Source organism: Lepus europaeus, chromosome 13, assembly GCF_033115175.1.
Source record: "Lepus europaeus isolate LE1 chromosome 13, mLepTim1.pri, whole genome shotgun sequence".
Taxonomy (NCBI): Eukaryota; Metazoa; Chordata; class Mammalia; order Lagomorpha; family Leporidae; genus Lepus; species Lepus europaeus.
Window position 1 is genome coordinate 64,887,011 of NC_084839.1, and position 26,208 is coordinate 64,913,218.

Here is a 26,208-nt window from a genome sequence, read left to right on the forward strand (position 1 = left end):
TCTTTAACTGCTTTCAAGGTTTCTTGTTTATCTTTAGTTCTTAGTAATTTGATTATGATGTGTGTGTGTGTGCACATGGATTTCTTTGAGTTTGTTCTGTTTTGGCTTTGCTGAGTTTATTGAACCAACTTAAATCCTAAATGTATTTAGGACATTTGTAACCTTTGGTTTTCAAATATTTTTTTCTGCTCCAATCACTTTCTCTTGTTCTTCAGTAACTCCAATAACACAAATGTTAGACCTTTGGATGTTATTCCACAAGTCCCTGAAGTTCTGTTCATTTCTTTTTCAGTCTTTCTTCTGCCCGTTCTTCAGGATTCTGTAATTTCTTTATTCCTTTATTCTTTAATTTCCCTATCTATCTTCAAGTTCAGTGGCTCTCTCCTGTGTCATCTTCTTCTTTACTGTGTCCAGCAAAGTAGGAATTCTAACCTCTGTCTTCTCTTTGGCATGGAGAGCTGGAAACAGTGAAGTTAAAACACAAGAAGATGAGCCCATCCACTTAATTTTTTTATTACAGATATTTGGTTTTTCAGTTCTAAAATTCCCATTCTGCTCTTTTTAGAGTTTTTATTTCTCTTTTGAGAATTCCTGTCCTTTCATGTGTGTTTACTATTACTTCGTGGAGCATAGTTATTACAGCTGCTTTAAAGTTTACCTTATAATTCCAACATCTCAAGGTTCACCTCTTAATTATCTTTTCCCTTTGCAATTGATCATATTCGCAAGGTCTTTTGCCTTTGAGTAACTTTAAAAATGTATCCTGAAATTTTTGTATTTTATGTTGTTTAGATGGTGGATTACGTTCAGATCCCCTAGAAAATGTTGATTTGTTTTTTTTTTTTTTTTGCTTCTGTGAGCAGTCACCCTGGTTCAGATCATAAGTTCGATGTTTGTACGTGGTAGTATTGACGTCACTTTGATTTTTCAGCACTTAGCTCAATTCCTTTGGATTTGCCCATAGTCCAAGTCTTCTCAAGTGTAGCTCAGAGATCAGCATGGACTTAGGCAGCTTTACACACAGAAGTCAGCAGAACCCCTTCTCCAGCTCTCCCATCTCCACGTCTGCCCTACTCTCTGGCCCACTGAGGCTTCCCTGCCAAGTTCTATAGCCAGAAAAAGGAGGCCACCCACACTGGTGCCATGTAGTCTTCTACTTAGACTACCCTGGGACAAAACCAGGAGTATTAAAAGAGAAATCAAAACGGGGACTCCCTCTCCCAGGGATTCCCAGAATACAGAAATTTTCTTGGCGTTTTAGAGTACATCCCTGGCCAATGCCATGTGACTAAGATCTGCCTCAGAGCTGGAGATAAGATCAAGTCCCCTAACCCTAGACCCTGGAGATAGAGGGGTGATGGATAATGGGTACCAAAACACAGTCAGATGAAATAACATGTTCTGGTGTTCCACAGTACAGTAGGGTAACTAGAGTTCACAATAATGTATTATAATACTTAATAAAGTACTGGAAGAGAGAGGCCGGTAGGCTCCGAACACAAAAGATAAGGAAATGGAAAGGCTGTTTACCTGGTTTGATTGGCTTACACTGCAAATGTATGTTGAAATATTGTACTATCTCCATAAAAGTATGCAAGTATTACATATTAATAAAAAGTTTTAAAGAATAAAGTGGAAACAACTGACAGAAGAAACTCACCCTCAGACTAAAGCCCTAAGACAGAAGAGAGGTAGAAAATGACCTTTGTGGGCTCATTTCTTGAGGTTTTAACTCTCTTTCTCAATTCACCGGCTTTGTTGCTCTTTAGAGCCGTCATGTGGTTTCTGTTTTTGTCCAAAGTGTTTTGGTGTAATCAGCAGACTACTGGGCAGTAGCTGGCTTACTCTGTCTTGACTGTTACTTCTGTTTACAGATACAGACAATGAAGTTCAAGTTTAGATAACTGGCTGGGGTCAAGAAACTAGCAAATGGCAGAGCTAGTATTCTGATTCTGGATTCTAAATTGGGTTCAGTTCATACCCTTTGCATTATATCATGTTGGACTGTCAAAATTACTTAGTTACATTTGTTTAATCAGTTGACAAATTGTAACAAATTTTGTAGTTCACTCCATTAACAGTATATAAAATTCAAGTACAATTACAATAAAATAATTTAATATTAACTGTGATGGTATGATTCCCTGAAAACTCCAAAGATAGTCTTATTCTTGACATTAATTGAAATACTTCAAATGTCTCATCATTTGGAAATGAAATTGTGTCAAATAAGTTCAGTTATTCATTTAGAAGAAATCAGGTGTAGATGTTCACTTTAATTAAATGCATTTTATCATCTATTAAGATGGTATTTTTTTTTCTTTTCTCTATCTGCAGTGAAATTCATTAAAAAGACTTAAGTATTGGATCACTGTTGTATTTATGATTATAGTTGGTTATGGCATATTCTACTAATGTAACTTAGAATTCTATTTCCTTTGTATTATTCAGAAATTTAATATTCCCAATCATAGTTGTGACTGGACTACTATTGTTCTTTCTTTGACTCTCTTTACTTGTAGTATTTTTAATTTCTTTTTAACTTAAATCATTATTTCTTCTAGAACTTATTATGATAAGCCATAAGACCAACATCCAAACTTTCTTCCCAACTGAATAGCTAATTTTCCAACACCATTGTGTAATAATCTGCTAACCAACAATTTGAAAAGTTCATCTTTGATAAGCTTGGGTCCACTGCTAGATTTTCTAATCTGTTGCTATTATATTCTGTTTTCTGACCATTTCTGTACTCAGACCACATTGTTTTAGTGAATTTTAACATCTGAAGGACCAGTTTGTCCACATTAGGTAAACATCTCCTTGGTCTTCAGTGGATTTTCCAACCATGTGCCTTTTAAGTAACATTTTTTGTTTGATCATTTTATTATAAAAAATATTGCAGGTAAAAAATTTTCATGTATTTCATATAAACAGATTTAGGAACATAGTTATACTTCCCACCCTACCCTCCCTCCCACCTATGGTCCCACCCTCTCTCCTCTTTCCTTTCCCATTCCTTCCTTTAATTTTTACAATGATCTACTCTCAGTCTATTTTATACTCATAAGATTAACCCTACACTAAGTAAAGAATTCAACAAGTAGTAGGAAGAGAAAAACACTGTTCCTCAACAGTAGAGACAAGGGCTGTAAATAATCATGAACTCTCAAAATATCAATTTCACTCATATACATTACATTTTTTGGTGTTCTATTAGTTATCACAGATCAGGGAAAACATATGATATTTGTCTTTTTGGGACTGCCTTATTTCAATAAATATAATGGTTTCCAGTTGCATCCAACAGACAAGATTTCATTATTCTTATGGGTGGGTAGTAATCCATACTATGTATACATACCACAATGTCTTTATCCAGTCATCAATTGTTGGACATCTGGGTTGATTCGGTCCATATCTTAGCTATTGTGAATTCAGCTGCATTAAACATGGGGGTACAGATAACTCTTTCATATGCTGATTTCATTTTGTTGGGGTAAATTTCCAGGAGTAGGATTGCTTGGGTGATACACTATATATTTTCAGCTTTCTGGGGTATCTCTATATTTTCTTCCATAATTGCCATGCTAGTTCACATTCTCACCAACAGTGTTTTAAGGTATCCTTTTCCCCACATCCTTGCCAGCATTTATTGTTTGTTGATTTCTGAATGAGAGTCATTATAACTGGGATGAGGCGAAACCTTATTGTTATTTTTATTTGCATTTCCCTGATGGCTTGTGATCCTGAGCATTTTTTCATGTGTTTATTGGCCATTTGAATTTCCTCTTTTGAAGAATGCTTGTACAAGTCTGTTGCTCATTTCCTAACTGGATTGTTTGTTTTGTTGTTCTTGAGTTTCTTGAGCTCTTTATAGATTCTGGATATTAACCCTTTATCAGTTGCATAGTTTGCAAATATTTTCTCCCATTCTATCAGTTGCCACTTCACTTTTCTGAGTGTTTCCTTTGCAGTGCAGAAGCTTCTCAACTTGATATAATCCCATCTGTCTACTTTGGCTTTGATTGCCTGTGCTCCTGGAGTCTTTTCCAAGAAGTCCTTGGCTATGCCAATGCCTTGCAGTTTCCCCAATGTTCTCCTCTAGTAATTTGATGGTATCAGGTTGTAGATTTAGATCCTTGATCTATTTTGAGTTTGTTTTTGTATAAGGTGTAAGAAAGTGGTCTTGTTTCATGGTTCTACATGCAGAGATTCAATTTTCCCAGCACCATTTGTTAAAGACACAATCCTTTCACCAGAGATTGATTTTAATTCATTTGTCTAAGATTAGTTGGTTAAACATATGTGGATTGATTTCTGGAGATTCTATTCTCTTCCATTGGTCTATATGTCTATTTTTGTGCCAGTACCAGGCTGTTTTGATTATAACTGCCCTGTAGTATATCTTAAAATCTGGAATTGTAATGCCTCTGGCTTTGTTTTTGTTGTTTAAGATTGCTTCAGCTATTTAGAGCCTCTTGTGTTTCTATATGAATTTCAGCATCATCATTTTCTTGATCTGAGAAGAATGTTGTTGGTATTTTGATTTGGGTGGCATTGTATCTGTAACTTGCTTTGGGTAGTATGGACATTTTGATGATATTAATTCTTCCAATTCATGAACATGGAAGATTTTTCCTTTCCTTTTTTTTTTATTGTGTGTGTCTTCTATTTCTTTCTTTAATGTTTTATAATTTTTAAAAGATTTATTTATTTATTTATTTGAAAGACAGAATTACAGAGAGACAGAGGCAGAGAGAGAGAGAGAGAGAGAGAGAGAGAGAGAGATCTTCCATCCACCGGTTCACTCCCCAAATGGCTGCAACAGCCAGAACTGGGCCAGTCTGAAGCCAGGAACCAGGAGCTTCTGCCACATCTCCCACACAGGTGCAAGGACTCAAGCACTTAGGCCATCTTCTACGTCTTTCCTAGGCCATAGCAAAGAGCTGAATCGGAAGTGGAGCAACCAGGTCTGGAACCAGTACCCATATGGGATGCTGGCACTGCAGGTAGTGGCTTTACCTGCTACCCCACAGTACTGTCCCCGTGTTTTGTAATTTTTAATCTTAGAGATATTTCACTTCCTTGGTTAAATTTACTCCAAGGCATTTAAATTTCTTTGTAAGTTATTGTGAATGGGACTGATATTACAAGTTCTTTCTCAGCCATGGCATTGTCTATGTATACTAAGGCCATTGATTTTTCTGTGTGTGTTAATTTTATATCCTGTAACTTTAACAAACTCTCTTATGAGTTCCAATAATCTTTTAGTGGAGTCTTTGGGCTCTCCTATATATATAATCATGTCATCTGCAAATAAGAATAATTTAACTTCCTACTTTTCCAATTTGTAATACTTTGATTTCTTTTTCTTGCCTAATGGCTCTGGCTAAAAATTCCATAACCTATTGACTAGCAGTGGTGAAAGTGGGCATCCTTGTCTGGTTCCTGATCTTAGTGGAAATTCTTCCAACTTTTCTCTATTCAATGTGATGCTGGCTGTGGGTTTGTCATAAATTTCCTTGATTATGTTGAGGAACGTTCCTTCTATACCCAATTTGCTTAAAGTTCTTAATCATAAAAGGATGCTGTATTTTATCAAATGCTTTCTCTGCATCTATTGAGATAATCAATTGGTTTTTGTTATTTAATTTGTTAATGTGATGCATCACATTTATTGATCTTCATATGTTGAACCATCCCTGCATACCAAGGGTAAATTCCACTTGATCTGGGTGAATGATCTCTCTGATATGTTGTTGGGTCAATTAGCTGGCATTTAAAAAAAAATTATTTATTTATTTGAAAGGCAGAGTTACAGGCAGAGAGAGGGAGAGACAGGGAGAAAGATCTTCCATCCACTGGTTCACTCCCCAAATGGCTGCAATGGTCAGAGCTGAACTACAGCAGCCAGGAGTTTCTTCTGGGTCTCCCACGTGGGTGCAGGAGCCCAAGCACTTGGGCTTTCTGCTATGGCTTTCCCAGGACATAGCAGAGAGCTGGGTTGGAAGAGGAGCAGCTGGGATTTTAAATATTATCAGGGAGCTGGATTGGAAGTGGAGCAGCCAGGACTCTAACTGGCACCCATATGGGATGCCTTACCTACCATACCACAATGCAGAAATATTATTTTATTATTACTTTTCTTCTATTTATTCATTAGATTTTAATTCCATCCTATATATACATATGTATGTATGTATGTGTATATATATATATATATATATATATATATATATGAAGATTTTATTTATTTATTTGAGAGAGAGAGAGTTACAGACAGTGAGAGGGAGAAACAGAGAGAAGTCTTTCTTCTGCTGGTTCACTCTCCAAATGGCCATGATGGCCAGAGCTGTGCTGATCTGAAGCCAGGAGCCAGGAGCTTCTTCCCAGTCTCCCATACAAGTGCAGGGGCCCAAGCACTTGGGCCATCTTCTACTGCTTTCCCAGGCCATAGAAGAGAGCCAGATTGGAAGAGGAGCAGCTGGGACTAGAACTGGTGCCCATATGGGATGCTGGCACCACAGGTGGAGGATTAACCTACTGCACCATGGCACTGGCAGCAATCCAATACATTTTAACAGTTTAATTTTTAAATCTATAATTTTAATTTTACTTCTAAAACAATGTTTCAGGTTGGTCCTGTAATTTACCAATTTAAGATGTTTATTTTATTTTTTTTATTTTTCATTATGTAGAACCCAACTACATTTTACTACTTGTACTGCCTTTTTTTCAGCTGAAAGATAATACACTTCATGTCTCTGAATACTTGCCTGCTCCTAAATTTTCCTGTGTGTGTGTGACCTTGCTATTATTTTTAGAGACAGATGTCTTCAAAAAATACAAATTAGAATTTCTTTATTATATGGGTTTCTCTGCTTATTTTATGAGTGTAATTCAAAGGGGGCTATTTTCTCAAATTCCTAAAATTGATCTTCTTCCCAAACTTTTCTCAAGTTTAGAGACTTATGAAAGGAATCAACTAGGTTTTCTCAGTACTAGGATTTGGGACGAGGTTTTTGTTGTTGTTGTTTGTTTTGTTTTGTTATGTGATGGTAAAAGATCCTTATTGAAAATATTAGGATCTTTGAGTTAAGGAAAATGGAAAAAAATAGACATAGTATAATTTTTTTTTTCCTGGACAGAGTAGACACCCAGTAGTCCTTCCAAGGTGAGTAGGAAGCTGAAGCCAAAGGAAGATGGTCAAGGGTAGGTGTTGGATCCGTGTGTCAGCAACTCCTCCTCTTCTCGGCACCTTTGTTAGGCCCTGGAGCCCCAGCCTGGTGGGTCCTTCCCTCCCTTTGACCTCAGCAGCTGTGCTTTGTACAGCAATTCTAAGTTTCTGATCTGAGCACAGCACCCTATTTTCCAACGGTGAAAAAACATTTTCTCTAGTTTACTAGTTCAGCTGTCTTCTACAGCAATTTGGAGATGGGAGTGAGAATTAAAATGTGCAGACTGGGATCAGTATCTTTGGAAATTTTACCTCTCTTCCAAACTTTACAAGATGAAAGAACATAGCATAACAAAACAACTGTGGGTCAAAGAATTATTATATCTTATTCAGCCCACTGACCTCATTTCTTGCTGAGGAAAATGATTTCCAGAAAACTTCAATTATTTTCCCAAGTTCATTCACGTACTCAGTAGCAGCGCAGTTGTTATTGCTTTTCTTAAGCTCATCAAATTAAAATTTGTAAATGCAGTGATTTTATATTCGGTAGCCTGCCCTGTATACACAGCTTCCGCATATTTGCTGCTATCTTTTGTTTGCTTGTTTGTAGAAGCCACTACTCATACATGTGTATGTTCATGCATACACAAATGTGTGCAAGTCTACCTATAATCTTTTATTAAAGGCTATTACGTAGCAGTAGCCTAGAATGTTTTCTTCATCTTTAACAAGGGAAAATAATGGTATCTGAGAGGTTGTTAAGGGGATTTTATTACATACTTATTATTATTACAGATGGGGATACTGAGGCAGAGAAAGCTGAAGGCAACTCTGGTATAAGAGTGTAGGAAAGCGGATTTGTACCAGGAAGCCCAGTGCAATTTCCATGTTCTTATTTACTATACTATAGGATTTCCCAGTATTTAACCGCTTTATGCAGTTTTAAGTTGAAAACACATTCAAGCAAACGTAATTCACCACCTAAAGCCACCCTGACTTTTGCAAGAAAACAGTTCTCGGAAAGCCTTGCCCTCCACACGTCTCATCGTCACGGTCTTTTGAAAATGGAACTTCACTGCAGAGGTAAAGAGGTAGCATCAGCATTTCACAGATGGGGTGAAGAGGTTAAGTGTAGCTTCTTGCTTAAGGAGGTGGAATGAAAGCCAAGAATGCCTGGCTCAGACTGCTGAGTGGAAACCAAGAGACCACACTTCTGTAGCCCTCTCAGTCATTCTCTGGTTTGGTTGAGAGTGTGGTTTTGCCATTAGTGTCACAGGGGAAAATGACATATTCCGAACACATCACTGGATTCCTGGAGCAGAATGATCACAGGTTGCCATTACCAAGAGACACAGTTCCAAAAGCCTTTTCTGCATTTAAAAATAACAAGAGAGAAAAAAGCGTCTTCAGACAGTTGGCGCTTGGAAGAACTTGGAATCATTCCATCTGGGGGTCCTGTTTATTTAGCTGCAAGAGGGCCTGATGGTGAGGGGCTCGGGCATCTGTTTGTTCTCTTGTCCCAGCGAGAGATAGTGTCATGTGCATCCATGGACAAGCTTCTCTACCTTTCTGCACCCCTGTTTCTTTATCTCTGTAATGGTACAGTGGTAGTCTCTACCTCACAGAACCCTGGGAAGGATTAACAATGCAGGACAAAGTAAGTACTCAACAAACAGTTGTTACTATTGTGGTTGTTAGGGGAGTTAATAAATGGATAATATGCCGTCCCAAATCCTCCTGGACAACCTAAACTCCAAGCATCACAGTATACTCAGCAGGAACTCAAAGAGTGAGTCTCCAGCTCTCCCTGGCTCATATCGTTCTTGGAAGTTTCTGACATTTGGCAAGTCTAACCCTACACAGGGGGATACAGGCTGAAAATACTACTTTTGTTTGAGGCCAGATAAAATTATTGTTTCCTTTGTCTAATGGTTCTAGCAAGATTCCTTACAGACAAGAATATACGAGCTGTGTCTCTAGGGGAGATTTTTCTCCGAGCTCCCAGGTTGAGTCACAATAATGGTCAAAGGTTGGCACACCTTGGAGAATTCAGCAGGTCTGGGAGCAGAGTGGCCTGTGAGAGGAGTGTGCATCTCAGACTCTTTCCCTGCAGTGCCCCTGTTACTAGGAGTAAGTAAAAATATACCTTGGGATCCAAGGATGTGGTTTGACACGGCTTACTGAGAACAAGAAATTTCTCCAAAATTCTTTCATCTTAAAAATGCATGTGCATTTGTGTTCTCATCCATATATACTGATGCTTGATTTTATGTAAAAATCCAGTTGCGTTTTCTCTTAAAGTTTGGAGGGTAATTTATGCTCCAGAAAACATAATTCCATGCCTCCCGTGTCGTTGTGTATAGTACACTGCCATGTACCATATTTGAGTTCTGCAGATGTAACAGGGAGAATGCAGGCTTTGGGCCAGACCCCAGTCTGGGTTCCAATGACCACTCCACCACCACGTCCTTATTACTTCTCTTCCCTGAATCTGCTTCCTCGTATGACAATAAAGCTAATAATGTCTACCACGTGGCATTGTTATGAGGCTTTGGGAAATTGATGTATGGAAAGTGCCCAGCAGAGACCCTGGCCCATCACGGCTGTCCAGGAAATGCTTTGTTTACTTACCAGCTCTTCCTCCAGTGGCAAATACAAGTTAAAGATAAAAATGGACAGAGCAGCATCCAGAAACTTCTTTGTTGACTGGATGAGGAGAGGGAGGCGAACTTTAGAAGCAGTCAACTGAACCAAAGAATGGGAGCGCTCTCATACGCAAAGCTAGCCAGCCAAAATCAAGCAATTGTCTGTAATCTCACAAAAAAGCCAATCCCAGTACTGGGAGATGGAGTGTGGGAAGGTTCTCACTGAGTTCTGGAACAACTCAACTGAAGAATTTTGGGTGGAAAAATCTACACAGAAATACGAGGAAGGAAAACTGATGAGGTAGAAGGCAAGAGTACAGTGTCGTGGAAATCAAGAGCAGAAAGCATTCTTTAAATGAGGAAGTCACCACGTCTTACCCTGCAACAGGCTGAGTCAAATGAAGCCGGAGGAGTGACACTGGGTTGGCAAAGTGGGGACCTTGGCAGGGTTGTGGCGACTAATGTCAGAGGAAAAGGGGTTAAATGAGAGCTAAAGGCATTTTTGCCCTTTCTCCTTCTCTCTCTCTCTTAAAAAAAAAAAAAAAAAAAAAAAAAACAACTAAACAAAACTCAAAAACTTGAAGCACAAGCACATTAAAAAGCCCATTGTTGAGGAAACCAAGAAATATTCAAACCACAAAACACTACCTATGAGGACAGAAAAAGAAAGGCAGAATGGCAAACGATGTGTGAAGAGTGTGACCCTGCAGAAGGAGATTCTGAAGAGGAGCAAGCAGTGCAGCCTCACCGAGTCCTGGCAGGCAGCCTCAAGCCCGAGAACATGTGGGTACAGCCGAAGGCCAGTGAGGACACAGGGTGACGGCTGAGATCCGGTGTGCAGCTATGTCTAGGGAGCTGCCCAAACCTCAGAGCTTGGCCCGTTCCTGCTCCTGCTACCGTCTGAACTGTAGCCCTCTCCATCTGCACCAGAGGAGAGGATAGTCTGACAAAGCTGCACAAGAATGGGTTCATGGCCAGGGACACCAGGCTCGGGGGGGTTAATGGAGGCATCCACACGACAAACGTTCCGACCTCCAGCCTTCCCTCTTGTCCAGTTCCAGACGTAATGCCTCAGGGCAGAGTTTGAAAACTGCTTCTTTGTAGAAATGAATGTCTTATAAAAGGGAAAAAAGCACACCCATACCATCCACTGGTGTCTGAGGGTCCTTAATGAAAAAGCTGATTGGCAAAAGCTGGCCATCCGCCAAGTGGTGCATCCCATCAGGCACACAGCTTCCAACAAGGCTTTTAGTCTCTCTCCTTTGGAACAGACTGACAGCCCACGATTGCTAAACATTTGAAAAAAGGCCTCCATTGGTTAAGTCAGGGACTTTCAGGAGGCTGTGTCACGAAGAGAGCCGCAAATAAGTAGGCCCTTAGCAAGAGGCAGAGGTGAGGTCAAAGAGGACTTCTCTTTTTAAGATGAGAACTGTTCAGGGTGGGTGTTTGGCCTAGAGGTTAAGATTCCGACTGGGATGTCCACATCCCTTATCAGAGTGCCCGGGTTCAAGTCCCAGCTCTGCTCTCAATTCCAGCTTCCTGCTAACGTATACTCTGGGAGGCGGAAGATGATGCCCCAAGTAGCTGAGTCCTACCTACCCAGGGGAGACCTGGATTGAGTTCTGGCTCCTGACTGTGGCTTGGCCCAGTTCCAGCTACTGTGGGCATTTGGGGACTGAACTGGTGGATGGGAGCAGACTCTCTCTCTCTCTCAAATTTAAAATGACATTTTTAAAAAGATGAGAGATGCTAAAGCACATTCATTTGTTGGTAATCAGCCTCTAGTATTTTTCTTCCTGACTTGAGACGAATGTGTAGTCACAAACACTTAGAAAAATGTCTGCTTCTGGTTAGGATACAGAGGGCTGTGAAAAGCCTTCATTTCCATGGTCAACCCAGAAAAGCCCGGACAAAATAAAATTCATATGTTTCCGTGGGACTGGCAGAGATACAGCAAGCACTGATGAGCTGAATTAGAGGGAAAGAAGTCTTGTAGCGAAGCAGAGATTTGAGGGTGGATGCCTGGTCTTGGCATGGGCACTTGGAAGAGGAATCTGTCTTCCATGGGCAGAGACTTAGCAAGGTTGAGGACCAGCAGGGAGAACGGAAAGGATGAATTCGAATCTGAAATGACATAAGAAACCTCTCAGCCTGACACTTCTCCCTCACCCCCATCTCTACATTTTCCTGCGGAAGTCACAGTGGGACAGTTGCTGAAAGGTAGAGCAAAATCACAGCATCAGGAAGATTCTTACAGTGCTTGGATTCTGTTAGACTTGGAGTCCTGCTAGACTTGAATCGAGAGGTCAAACCAACCTATCTGAACCTGTTCCTAACGCCCTCCCGACTCAAATGACCCCAAAGTCTGGGTAGGGCTGAAGGCCGGGGTTTGGGCTAATCACAGGAAAGGCTCTGATTAGCACTGCAGCCCAGCCCGAGCCCAACCTCACTCAAGGAGGAATCTAAATGGTCAGCCCCTCACCCCAGTCCACAGAATAAGAGGCTTCAGCTCGGCAATGGGTAAACAAAATCAATGCACACTATACTTAGGTAGCCCCTGCTTTCCTTATACAAAGTTTCTGAAATACAAATGAAAAGATTATGAAGCATAGGAAGAAGCAGGGAACTGTGATCCATCATAAAGAAATGGTGCATGATGAAGTGCACTGAATGAAGCAAGCCACGGATAACTGGACTGTTGGAATCAGCAGACAAAGAGCTTAAAGCAACTGTGACAAATATGTCAAATAATTTAGAAATAGGTGAATATAATGAGGTATCAGGCAAAAGAAAACTCAAAGAAGCAAGTGAAATATGAGAACTGAAAAAAATAGAAAATCTAAAATAAAAAATTCATTGGATGGGCTTAATTAAAAGCAGATTATACACTGCACAAATGGAATTAATTTAAAAACAAATGAATAGAAATCATCCAAATAGAAAAGAAGAAAAGTTGGAGAAATAGGAGGAAAGAATGAGCCAGGTCCTGAGATTTGTAGGATATCAAGTGGATGATAATGCGTGTCTGATTGGAATCCAGCGTGGTACGCCACACACAGATCCAAGAATTTCAAGGGACCCCAAGCAGGACAAGAACAAAGAAACCATCACCAAGTACATCATAATCAAATTTCTGAAAAATCTTAAAAGCACCCACAGGGAAGAGGAGGGAGACATGTTACCAAGGAACAACATTGAATGTAACAGCTTCCTTTTCATCAGAACAAAACAAATGCGCCAGGTCCTGAGATTTGTAGGATGATATCAAGTGGATGATAATACGTGTCTGATTGGAATCCCCAGCGTGGTACGTGTCCTGAACAGAGTGGCCCAGTATCTTGAAAGAAAGGAAAGAAAGAAAGAGTCTACTTGGAATTCTACGCCCATTTAAAATATCCATAATTTGAAGGCAATATTGAAACACTTTCGGGAAAAAAAGTCTAAAAAAATCACCAGCAAATCTACTCTGCAGACAATCAATGTTGAAAGAATTCTTCAGGCTGAAGGAAAATGAACTCAGATGTAAAGTAGATATTTTAAAAAAAAGGAGGAAGAGGATAAAGTACCAGAAACGATAAATACTTAGGTAAATGTGCAAGGCTATTTTTACATTTTATTAGTTCATAAAAAGACAATTGAATTTTTAAGCCAAAAATAATAGCACTGTACAGTAGTACCCGCCATCTGTGGTTTGATTTTCCAAGGTTTCAGTTATCGTTGGTCAACCACGTTTCAAAAATATTAAATGGAAAATTCCAGAAATAAACAATTCACAAGTTTTAAGTTGGGAGCTGTTCCACGTAGCATGATGAAACCTCCTGCCCTGTAGCTCCATCGCACCCAGGATGTGAGTCATCCCTTTGTCCAGCATGTCCACGCTGTGTACGTTATCTGACCATCAGTCACTTGGCGGATCTCTTGGTCATCAGATCAGTTGTCTCAGTAGCACAGCATTTTTGTTCTAGCAATCTCTATTTTACTTAAAATAGTCCCAAAGTGCAAGAGTAGCAATGCTAGCAATTGGGATATGCCAGAGAGAAGCTATAACGTGCTTCCTGTCAGTGAAAAGGTGAAAGTGCTTGACCCCATAGGAAAGAAAAAAAAAAGTCATATGCTGACATTGCTATGGCAATATGAAAGAGCTATGGTGAGAATGAGTTGTTGATCCCTAAAGTTAGAAAGAAAGAAAAGAAATTTATGCTAGTTTTGCCATTGCACTTCAAACAACAAAAGTTATAGCCACAGTGTCTGATGAGTATTTAGTTAAGACGGGAATGGCATCTGAGTGCTATTTTGAGTCCTGGCTACTGCTACTCCATTTCAAATCTAGGTTCCTGCTAATGCACCTTGGAAGGCAGCAGGAGATGGCCCAAGTCCCTGGGCTCATTTAACTCTTACAAGAGACCCAGATGGAATTCCTGCCTCCTGATTTCAGCCTGGCTCAGACTTGGCTGTTGTGATTATTTAGGAAGTGAACCAGCGGATAAAAGATCTCTCTTTCTCTCTCTCTCTTCCCTCTCCTCCTTCTATGTATCTGTATTTTCAAGTAAATAAATAAATCTTAAAAATATTCAAAGTAATCAAGGAAAATCCATGAGTCAAAGAAAAAAAAAATCACAGGAGAAATTAGAAAATGTTTCCAGCAGAATGATATTGAAAAAAAATCTATCAACATTTGTGGGATGCAGTAGTGCTTAGGGGAAGATGTATAGCTTTATGGTGATTTTTCTTAGAAAAGAAAGTTAAAGGGACCAGCACTGTGGTGTAACAGGTGAGGTTGCTGCCTGCAGTGGCAGCATCCCATATGGGTGCCTGTTCGAGTCCCAGGGACTCCACTTCCGATTAAGCTCTCTGCTATGGCCTGGGAAAGCAGTGGAAGGTGGCCCATCCTGCACCCAAGTGGGAGACCTGAAGGAAGCTCCTGGTTACTGGCTTTGGATCGATGCAGCTCCAGCCATTGTGGCCATCTAGGGAGTGAACCAGCTGATGGAAGACCTCTCTCTCTCTCTCTCTCTCTCTCTCTCTGCCTCTGTCTCTGTCTCTCTGTAACTCTGCCTTTCAAATAGGTAAATAAATCTTTTTTTTAAAAAAAAGAAGAGTTAAAATATTTAAATAAATGATTAGCTTCTCTATTTTTCTGAAGCTAAAAATGAAACATTACATTCAAAGTAAGTAAGAAAAGGTAATTAATTAGTGAATCAATGAAATTGAAAATAGAAAAATAATGGAGAAAACCACAAAGCTTTAATTGGGTATTTTAAAAGAACAAATTTATAAACTCCTAGTAAGATTTATTAAGGAGATAATAATGCAACCTACAAGGGAATTAAAGAGGGGATATTATTGTAGATCCCATAGATCTCAAAAGATAATAAAAGATTATGATAAGTTTACAGATGTAAATTCCACAACTATAAAGGAAATGAATATCTGTACATGTAGATGCTGTATATAAATTATACAGTATATATGGTATATATTTATATACAGGTGCTGTATATATTTATTTATTTTATATATGATATATAATAAATAAATATATTATATTTATTTATGTACAGATACTGTATATAAATTATACCTTATACTGGGGGCTGGCACTGTGGCGCAGCCAGTTAAGCCACCGTCTACAGTGCCAGCATCCCATATGGGCACTGGTGTGAGTCCTGGCTGCTCCACTTCCAATCCAGCTCCCTGCTAATGTGCCTATGAGGGCAGTGGAGGGTGGCCCAAGTCCTTGAGCCTCTGCATCCACATAGGAGAACAGGATGAAGCTACCAGCTCCTGGCTTTGGCCTGGCCCAATTCTGGCTATTGCAGCCATTTAGGGAGTGAACCAGCAGTTGGAAGATCTGTCTGTCTCTGTAATTCTGACTTTCAAATAAGTAAATAACTAAAAGATAAGTAGAAAAAAGAGCTTTGGTTCTATATGAATCTTGGTATTATCATCATGTTGGCCTATTCTTGGCAGAAGTCACAAAGAGGTTATGAATTATATATATTATGTACAACTGACTACAGTTGATTGTGGAACTTCCTGACTCCAAAAGTGACAGTGAAAGATCTTTAATTAATTAGTCTGCATTCAATTCGGGTCACTACATTGTGTTTTGTCATCCACAACTGGAGCCATAGGGCCATCTGGAAGTGTTGTGAGAGCAGCATTAGTAGTAATTAGCAGTGATGTGTGTTTACTGTATAAGTTGGGCCTCCAAAGCCAACAACTGCAAGGCATTTGAGAATAGTCCAATTCCACAGAAGTTATTTTCCAAGGAAGCAAGGAAGTCAGCAGTGCAGAGCTGATGTTGAGCTATTTTTGGGTGGTGGTGGAAGTTGTTTTTATAGAGTGAAAATATGGTAGACATTGCATAGCCCCAAGGGGAATTTGCAGTGGGAACATCACTGTGATACGTGGGATAAAAGCTTGCTGAAGTGCTCCTTGATGTGCTTCCGTGTTCTTCCTTTAATGTTTGTGTCTATAAACATTATCAAAATGTCACACTACAACCAGGATCCCAGAAAGTAATCTTCATAGAGTGTAGAAAAATTCCCAGGGCAGCAGAAAAATCCAGAAAACACTGTGACTAATTCTCTCCACCCACTACCCCTACAATTCAGCAAGGTAGGGTGCATGGAGTGTGCTCAATAAGTAGTGGGGGTGAATGAGTGATGGATGAGTGCACCCAAACTGGAATCATTCATTCAACATTTACGTATTCTGTGCCCTATCATTAAGTAGTTGTGGGGGTTGCAAAAGGAACCCAGAGGTGTGGCCAGAAAACCCTTCACTTCTAAGCAGGAGCGCTGGCAGACATGTGAAACCACCAAGGAAAATAGGAATTGTTTCATAGCAGCCTCTCTTCTTGAGTCCCAGCATCTTGCATTTCCCAGGAGGGTAGCATTTCATTTGCTAATAACCCAGCCTTCAGAGAGGTTCTTATCATCCTCTGGAAACTCTTTCTCCTGATTTTCTAAGAGAACAGAGAGAATGGACCCCTATTAATAGTTCTATTGTCCCATAATTAAAACAGATCCAGGATTCCCATGAAACTGTTTTATCTGTCTAGATATTGTGGGTGCTTAGACAAGGGGCCAGGGCAAAGGCAAGGGCACAGTCATTTGATCTTTTAAGAGGTGGGGGTGTAACAGGGAGGCTGTGACCTCTGCTGGCCAGTTGCAAGTTCCTACCTTACCAGACACACACACACACACACACCAAAAAAAACAAGAATTAGGACATTTTCCAAAACAGCCCTTGGTTGTTCTGATTCCAGAAACATCGAAAACTCAAGAAAATACTTGTAAAGAAAAGGAAATGGGCTTGGAGAAAATACCCCAGTTCCCAGACTTTATTTGGCAGGGAAAAAAGTCCAGTGAAGCCAAGGAAGCTTTTCCACGCCCCTGATATGCCTTTTTTTTTTTTTTTTTTGGTAGCTTCAGTTTTAACACAATATTTCAATTTTAGTGTTGTCCATGACCAAAGAACAAGACTCCACTTACTTTCCATGCCTACTATTCTCCCACCTAATTATTAGAAACTGGCCCCTCCCCCACAGGCCCCCCCAGCTGTTACAAAGTTCTATTGGATAGACCTGTTTTCCTACCCCAGCCTCCCCTTGTTGCCAGTGTCACCTTGTCACTGTCTCCGCTGCAGACTACAAGCTTATAGGGTAAAGCCATCATTGGCCAGGAGACTGCTTGTGCCTGCCCTCTCCCAACTCCAAGGCTCTGGTGGGGCCACTACTTTCATATTTTCTCTTCTTCGAATGCACAAGATATGTGCTCTTTCTCATTACTGAGAACGGAGCAGGAACTAAACTGTGTCTTTCGGTGAGTTACTGAAATATTGGAGGTACTATCACATAGAACATGATTTTGAACCACTATACAGGCCCAGCCCTGTTCTTGGGCTAATTGCCAGGTCCATCCTTGTGACTTAAAATTGACTTCTTTCCAAATTGATTAACAGGAGTGACGCCCATTGCCTCCACTCACCTCTGGAGTCAGTATTTGTTGCAAGTCTGTCATGGTCAGGCTCTGTGGCAGACACAGGAGATAAAGTGGGGACCCAAACAGACATGGCTCAGCTCTCATGGAGTTTGAAGTCCAGAAGTAAAAGCAGCAACTCAACAAAGAATTACATGAGCAAATGTTACTGTTATGAAATATTCTCAGTACCATGAAATAAGAATTGGGAAGTACCATGAGAAAATCTAATGAAGAGAAGTAATTTGGATTGGGGAAGTCCAAGAAGGCTCTTTTGAACAATCTGAGATTTAATTGGGCCTGAGGCTGGCTTGGAATTAGCTTGTGGAGAGGTGGTCAGATAGTGCCCCAGGCAACAGGGCTGCCTGTGTGAAGGGCCTGCTGGAGACAGGAGCTTGGAGGACCAGAGTGGCTGAAGTGAAGGCGGCCAGGACGCGCAGGTATGAAATGAGGCCAAACAGGGCAGCCGTACAGCCCATTCAGGCACTGCAGAGCCACTGCAAGGATTTGAAGGGCTGCCATTGAAGGGCACCTAGCCAGGGAGTGAATGGCATGAGTTCATCTGTATTCTAAGAACACCATGGCAGCCATATCGGGAGTGAATGCAAGGGGGAGCCAGGCCAGTCATAGGACAGCAGGAGACTGTCCCAGGGTCTAAGCAAGATCTGGTAGTGGCCTGGATCCTGGAGTTAGCAGAACACAGAGAGAAACGGTCCATTGCAAGATGCGTGTGGAGTAGAACCCGCAGCATTTGCTGATGGGGGGTGGTGTTGCAGGAGAGAGAGTCAGGGTAGAGAGAGGGTCCAGGGAGGCTTCCAGTGTCTGCCCTGGGCAGCTGGGTGCATGTCCTGACATCTGGACACCGAGGAAACCATCAGACAGTAGGCAGCCCATTGCCCAGAGTCTGACACGGTCACCTGTGAAGCATGGGCAGCCAACGCACAGGCTCGGGCCAGTCTTTTGCAGTTTGACTTTTTAAAATCTCCAACCTCATCACATCAGTTACAACAAAAAGGTTATGTTTTGCATTAGAATTCCTCCCTAAGCAATTGCCAGGGTAAACAGTATTCAGTTGCTTCATTCAAGAGAACAGCAGTTGGTGGTACTGATTGAGAGCGGGGCCTCTGAGATGACATCTCAGCTCTACCTCTGAGCAGTCGAGGGGCCCAGGGCAAGTCCCTTGGCCTCTCGGAGGCTCCGTGTCCTTGTCTGTGGGTTGGAGGTGACAGTGGTATCATCCTGAAGCCCCGTCCTAAGGCTTAGGTGCATTCCAGCCATTCCGGTATTGAGAGCAGAGCCTGGTCCACTGGGAGCACCCAGTTGGTGTTAGAAATCGCCCGCAGGTAGTATCGGAAGCCTCCCAACACTGTCTGTGCTGGGAGCCTGCTTTGCAGAGTAGAAAGGCTTGATTGGGTCACACAGATTTGACTTTAGGTCTCTGCTCTCCTACTTCCCAGAGCCCGTTTTCTCAGCCGTCATGTAGGGACAGTAATATTCACATTGAGTGTTAGTAGGAGGATAAAATCAGAACTCTTTGAGCATTGCCTTTTTTAAAAAAAAGATTTTTAAAAAGAGTTACAGAGGCCTGCTCTCCCAGGCCATAGCAGAGAGCTGGATCAGAAGTGGAGTAGCTGGGACTCGAACTGGTGCCCTTATGGGATGCAGGCACAGCAGACGGAGACTTTACCCACTATGCCACAGCGCCAGCCCCTGAGCAGTACCTTGTGTAGAGCAGATGATCAGCGAACGTTAGGTTCTTTCCTTACCCACCAGGGGCTTCCTTTTCTAATTGATAACACATATCTCCACCCTCCACTCCTGAGAGACCTCAGTAGGACGGTAATTTCAAATCCTTTTGTAGGCTTACAGTTTATGAATTTTTTTTTTTTCAGAAATTACATTTTCTTGCCCTTTCTAGCACTGTATGGAGCTGTTTAAAACAAAGGACCGTGACTGTGGACACCTTACATCTCAGAGAGAATGGTCCACAGAGATTCCATTTGCCCCCTTGAACCATCATAATTCCCACTGCCAGTCCCCTGCCCAGTGCCATATCCCACTTCCTCTTTCTGTCCCCACCATCACCTTCAATAGCTAGAGTCGAAAAGCCTAGGCACCAGCCCACAGAAAACACTCTCCGTTGTCCTGGAAAGCAGAGATGCTATGGGCTTTTATTTTCAAAGCCGACTGCAAGGTTTCCTTTGGCACAACCACGCGGGTGGCAGCGTGTGCACTGCATGTCGCCCTCTCTGCCCGCATCCCTGCGGTGGCCTTCCCTGAGGTTCTTGGTACTGGCTTCTTTCTGGCTCATGAGAGCTGTTGCCGCTTTGCCTAAACTACTGTGCGTCTCCTCGGGGGTAGTTGTACTTTCAGACTCATTTCCCACTTAGAATGCCAACTTTGTCCCTGCTAAGAGACAGGAGGACTTGTGTCAACAGAGAGTCCTGCAACAGAGAGTCTTATGCTTCAGTCTGTGAAATCTCACTCATCCTTTGCTATACCTGACCCTGGATGGATAACATAGTACACAGACGTCCCTCTCACAGGCTTTGGGAGACCGCTGGAGCAATGCACAGTATCCAGACAAGAAAAAGACCAGAACATTTAACCATCAACAGCAAAGTCAAAACAATGCTGTGATAAGACTAATGGGGTTTCTTTGGATTTCAGGGAACAGATCCGTCAAGGCCTAGAAGAACTCCAGAAAGTTCTGCCAGGAGGAGACACTTACATGCATGAAGGATTTGAAAGGGTAATTTTAAAGCGGTTTTGGCTCCAAGTGCAAAGTGTAATTTTGAAATATCAACGGAGGGATGGCTAATAAGATAAAGCACTTGTATTTAGGGGACTGGGTAAGACCCAGTGGCAAGGGAGTACTTCCCCGAAAGCATGTACTCAGATCCCTGTGTCCGAAAGAACTAAAGACACAAATTCCCTTCCTCCTCCTCTGACAGTGAATAAGGGTTTGTTAGCGGATGATCGGCTGGTATTGATGAGTCACGCATGCGCAGTCCCCTCCATTCTAAATGACGGTGGTCGGGACAACTTCTGTGACTTCAACTTCCAGGAAAACAAGGGCTGGGCTATGAGAAGTACAACCTCAGGAGTCCATGTTCACCGCTATAATTCCTTAAATGGGAAGTAACTTTACATGAAAACCACCCATTGGTGTTTGAGTGAAGCCTGGGTGAATTACATAAAGAATCAGGCCTGAGCCGTGGCTGCAGATCCAACACCAAAGCCCACTGCCGATACGGTATTTGGAGAGGCAAGCTATGGTTATGTCTAATGTCTTATTCTTGTGTTTTTCAGGCCAGTGAGCAGATTTATTATGAAAACAGTCAAGGTAAGACTCTAGTACAAAATGCTATTGTGAATTATTCAATTTTTCTATATTTGCTTTCCAAAACATACCTCAGTAATTTTATGTTCAAAAGACATATATGGCCTCATCTATAATTGTCAGACATACACTTCATCAGGGAGGAAGAATGCATAGAAAGTTGGCATGTACCAAGTCAAATTCCACTGTCTTGTTTGTGCCAAGAAAAGTTATATAAAAGCGATTAAGCTCCCATTTGGCCACAGTCTGTAACTACCATGAAGTTTCACATGTTGAATTTATTAAATTAGTAAATACTTGGGTGAGTTAGTAAAATCTTGGATTTTGATGTCAAACTTAATTTTCTCCACCTTCACTGAGCTCCAAGCCTCTTCATTACTGTGATTGGACAGGATGCTAAGATCAACATACAAATTTGGTTTCAACTTTCTTTCATTTAAATGAAAACAATGCATAAAATGTACCTACTAGAGTACATAGAAATGACACTTATTATTATTTACTTATTATTACAACCATGCCTTTCAGAGTGTTTATCTCACGCAGATCAGATCTCTTAAAAGAGACTCCATATTATGTTGGGAGATTTTTCTCCCACGCCTGTGGAAGCATCCACTTCCTGTTTCATTCTAAACTGCAACAAATAGAACAGACTTCATATCAATACCAACACCTGCTAATATAATTCAACTATGAGAAATGCTACTGGAAATCACTGAAAGAATTCTAGTAGGTTTTGCCACCTGCTGTAGTATGCCCAGCCAGCTTGTAAACCATGAGAACCATTACCTTTTAGCAAATTGTCTACAAGGGGTGGTGTATATGGCCAAGGAACCCTGAACAGCCCAGTTGGTAGGGTTTGCTACTGGACCTGAACAACAGTCACATAGACTTCTAATGGAAAATAATCACAGTGGGGCCAATGGCCATTTTTGCCAGGTGTTTGAGATGAGACTGAGAAACCCAGAGCAAAACCTATTCCCCTAGTCCCCTTCAAAGCTTTCTGTATCTACCAGAATTGCTTCCAGACCCAAAATGTAAGTTGGTAACTCTCACAATATTGACTTCCTGGTAGTTGAGGTTCTAAGAGATCAAACCCTGGGGCTGAGAGGGATTCCCTGGGTGGCACAGGATGGACTAAGGTAGTCTGTATTGTCTTAAGCAGGATACAGAACAGCCAGCGTCATCATTGCTTTGACTGATGGAGAACTCCATGAAGATCTCTTTTTCTATTCAGAGAGGGAGGTAAGTGCTGGCCTGGCCTGCATGTAAACAGAAACAGGGAAATAGGACTTCCCCTTTCTGAAACGGGCTACACACTCTATTCAGGAAAAATGAGGGTGTTTTTTGCAAAACCCCCAAATGAAATAATGTTCGTATGTAGAAATAACAGTAATAATTCACTTTTAAAAGATGAATTTTCATGTCTTAATTGAAATATGTAAGAGCCACACTTGTCAAAATTATTCATCACTGGTATTCTCAAAGCTGAACAATAATTGGTGGTAAAGCGAATAGCAATTGCTCTCTCCTTCTCTATTTCATTTTCCTTTTCGTTGGTGACAGAGGCTCATTCAGGCCAAGGTAGAACGAAATACAGCAGTGAGAAAGGCAGACAATGAGGGCAGGAGGTGTGGACTCTGGAAGAGGAGTTGATCATAGCATTGCACTCACCTCAAGTTCTTAACTGCTATTTAATTTCAAGTCAGCTCCTTGGCAAGCCTGAAGTATGTATCTGCTCACTCAGCATTAACTGAGAGGTTGGTACATGCTGGGTACTTTGCTAGGCACAGGAGACACAGGTGAGTTTGGCACAGTGGCTACCCTCCTGGGTCTTGCTGCAAAAGGCTCTTTGAGCAAAGGGCACAGGGGAATTTAATTCCCCCTTCTCCTCCTGCCAGTACACCAGGAAACATAGCAGTTACTATGACATAGACCGCCAAGTCAAGTATCTAGGAAAAATACATTTCTATGTGGTGGGAATGCAAAAGGGCTTCTCTGGATGCTAAATAATTGTCACATAGAATGAAAACCCTAATAAGGAAAGAACCGAAAACAAAATAAATGGTGGATGTCAGAGGCTTAAAATAGGGGTTAGTAGAAAGGAATTTTAGGTATGGCACATATAAACTGGGAAAACCATTCAAAATGCCAATGATAACAGAAGGAAGCTTTCTAAAAAAGAAAAATTGAGCTCATGATATAGAGAAATTGAATCTTTCTATTCTTGATGATTCTGTATAAAGTCCAGCCAAATGAAAAGAGTCACGGAGTTGTTACGGACAAGGTTGGGGCTAAACTGAGTCTGTTTTATCCTAAAAGAAGCAGTAGCAGCAGAATTCATATATTTTAATATACGAATGAAAAAAGACATTATGTCTCTGTCTTTTCTATATAAATCAGCACTTAGTGATTATAAGTAGGTTTGAGTTCTGAGAGAGGAAGAAACACAATTCAAACTAATACATATGTATTGTGCACTTACTGTATGTTTGCTATCAATTGCCAATTGTACATTCACTGTATGTGCCAAATTTTCCAATTTTAATTTTTTAATTTTTAAACACAAGAGAATCTGGAACTTAGATGCCAGAGCCTTTAATAAATTCAATACTAGAATCCAGGCAAGATCTGCATGTCATTTGTTTTGCTGCCCTCTCAATGATTGATTGTAGACAAGGTCATGGGTTCACCTGTTCAAATGTGGGCCACAATTCCCTACCATCAGACCAATTCATTCACACAGCATGCTGACCTATACGAGCATCTCCTTTGTTCAAGGCCTTCTGTGAGGGGCTCAGCATATAGCATCTCACTAGAACCCCAAAACACTTCACAGAGCTGTGCCAGGCATCAGACCCAGGCATAACAGGTTGCAAAAGCTACGTTCTTTCATGAAACTATGCTGCCATGACAAACAAGGAAAAGCAGGGCACAAATCTGAGAACTCAAAAAGGTGCTCATATCCCAGGATAGTTAACGTGACTTAGCCCATGATTTCCATCTCCTCTCCTTCCCCTTTCAACGCCCTTCATCAGGACTCTACTTTGATGAATTCTTTAAACACTTCCCATGGAACCAAGCCCTCCCTCCAGTCCACCGTGTATTATGTTAAATGTGGTATTCATTGGAATATGAGCTCTTTGGGAACAGGGACTGCTTCCTCCACTATGGCACCTGGCACAAAGCAAATATCTGATCATTGAATGAGCACAGCCAATCCCAGAGGAGTGGTTTGCCACTGCGTCTCTCTCTGACACCCTTTCTGCCCTTGACCCAGGCTAACAGGTCCCGAGATCTCGGTGCAATCGTTTACTGTGTTGGCGTGAAAGATTTCAACGAAACACAGGTATGATCATGGGTTTCCTCAGGCTTGGGAACACACTGCGCTTGTGAGTGATGGAGAGCGTGTGCATTCAATAGCTAGAGTGGTTATAATAACCGGGATGGGGTATTTTTTAAGAAGTGCTAAGCAAGAAGGAAGTACTGAACGTGTAAGGGATGTGAGTTCAGTTGCTGATACACTTGGGGCCTTTAACCGAGACCATGCAGGCAACATCTTTCTGGTTAATGTTAAATAGCCAAGGTGTCAAAAACAAATTTGAAATAAGTTGCAATATTTCTTGTTGTCTTTTTAAATTTAATTGAATTTTATGATTTTAAATTTAAGTGAGGAACATTTCTGTTCACCAATTAAAATACAAAAATTCATTTTTCATACCAAAATATGGATATAATTGGACAAGTAGGCAAAAAGAGCACGTAAGTACACATAAGCAAATTGCAAAAACTTGCTAGCAATATAAATAAACGTTCCTCAATGTCATTCAAAATTTCATTTTGGTGCCATGGCACAGGAAAATGCTTATGCTAGATTGTTAAGTGAATAAAATACAATTACAAAGCAGTGAGAATAGTATGTGCTTAATTTAGCATAAATATGTGTATGTTTGCACTGGAAAAGTATGAAAGACTGTGCTTGGATATCAAAAGCTAGTAAAGATAGATAAATAGATGCAGAAGGATAATGAATAATCTTTGTTTTCTTTTTACTTTCACTTTTCTGGATCTTTCTACATTTTAATTGTGAGCATGTGTTACTTTTGCAGTTGATAAAAACAATTAAAGATGTTTTTAAAAAGCACTGACTCTGTGGCCATCACAGAACTACACTGAGATTTGGGGATGGAGGAGCTTCTCCTTATCCTCAGGCCTCACTCTTCAAAGCAGGAACATAGCCGGCGCCGTGGCTTAACAGGCTAATCCTCCGCCTTGCGGCGCCGGCACACGGGGTTCTAGCCCCGGTCGGGGCGCCAGATTCTATCCCGGTTGCCCCTCTTCCAGGCCAGCTCTCTGCTATGGCCTGGGAAGGCAGTGGAGGATGGCCCAAGTCCTTGGGCCCTGCACCCCATGGGAGACCAGGAGAAGCACCTGGATCCTGGCTTTGGATCAGCGTGATGCGCCGGCCGCAGCGGCCATTGGAGGGTGAACCAACGGCAAAAAGGAAGACCTTTCTCTCTGTCTCTCTCTCACTATCCACTCTGCCTGTCAATAAATAAATAAATTAAAAAAAGAATTTAAAAAAAAAAAAAAAAGCAGCAACAGCCAAGCCAGTGTCAGGGCCCTGCACCTTAGTGAGCAGTTTGGGTGAAACATTAGGGTCCCCACTCAGTGGCCTTGCCCAACACCAATGCCTGAATTTATTTTTTAAGTTGCTCTGGAAGGAAACTTGAGTCTGTCTGATTTGAATAAAGTTGCCAATAGGAATTTGGGTGAATGGGAGGGAATTGAGCCAATGGCTCGTCCCCAAATCCATAAATACATCTACTCAGGCCAAATGTTCATCGAGCTGGGCAATCTTACCTCTGATCCAAGGGAAAAAATATTAAAACAAATGTGGAAGCTGGAGCCGACCCTGGGCCTGCTCCAGAGAGGCCACTGGTAAGCTCATCGTTGCTGAAGGCTCTTTGGTGAGGCCCCTGAACCCAGTTCTTTTGGGATCCAAAAGTAGGTGGAGGCCCCCGGACCCAGGGCTTTCCTAAGTTCTCCACGTCC

The 26,208-nt window shown here is 41.3% G+C and overlaps 1 protein-coding gene across 2 annotated transcripts in view; it reads left to right on the forward strand.

Annotated features, from left to right (window-relative positions):
- ANTXR1 (ANTXR cell adhesion molecule 1) overlaps window positions 1–26,208 on the forward strand; it is a 232,098-nt gene that overhangs the window by 34,874 nt on the left and 171,016 nt on the right. For both annotated transcript variants that reach the window (XM_062209570.1, XM_062209569.1), the window contains exons 4-7: window positions 20,481–20,562; window positions 21,123–21,156; window positions 22,319–22,398; window positions 24,434–24,502. In XM_062209570.1, coding sequence (XP_062065554.1) covers window positions 20,481–20,562; window positions 21,123–21,156; window positions 22,319–22,398; window positions 24,434–24,502 — 265 coding nt within the window. The remainder of the gene's footprint in view (window positions 1–20,480; window positions 20,563–21,122; window positions 21,157–22,318; window positions 22,399–24,433; window positions 24,503–26,208) is intronic.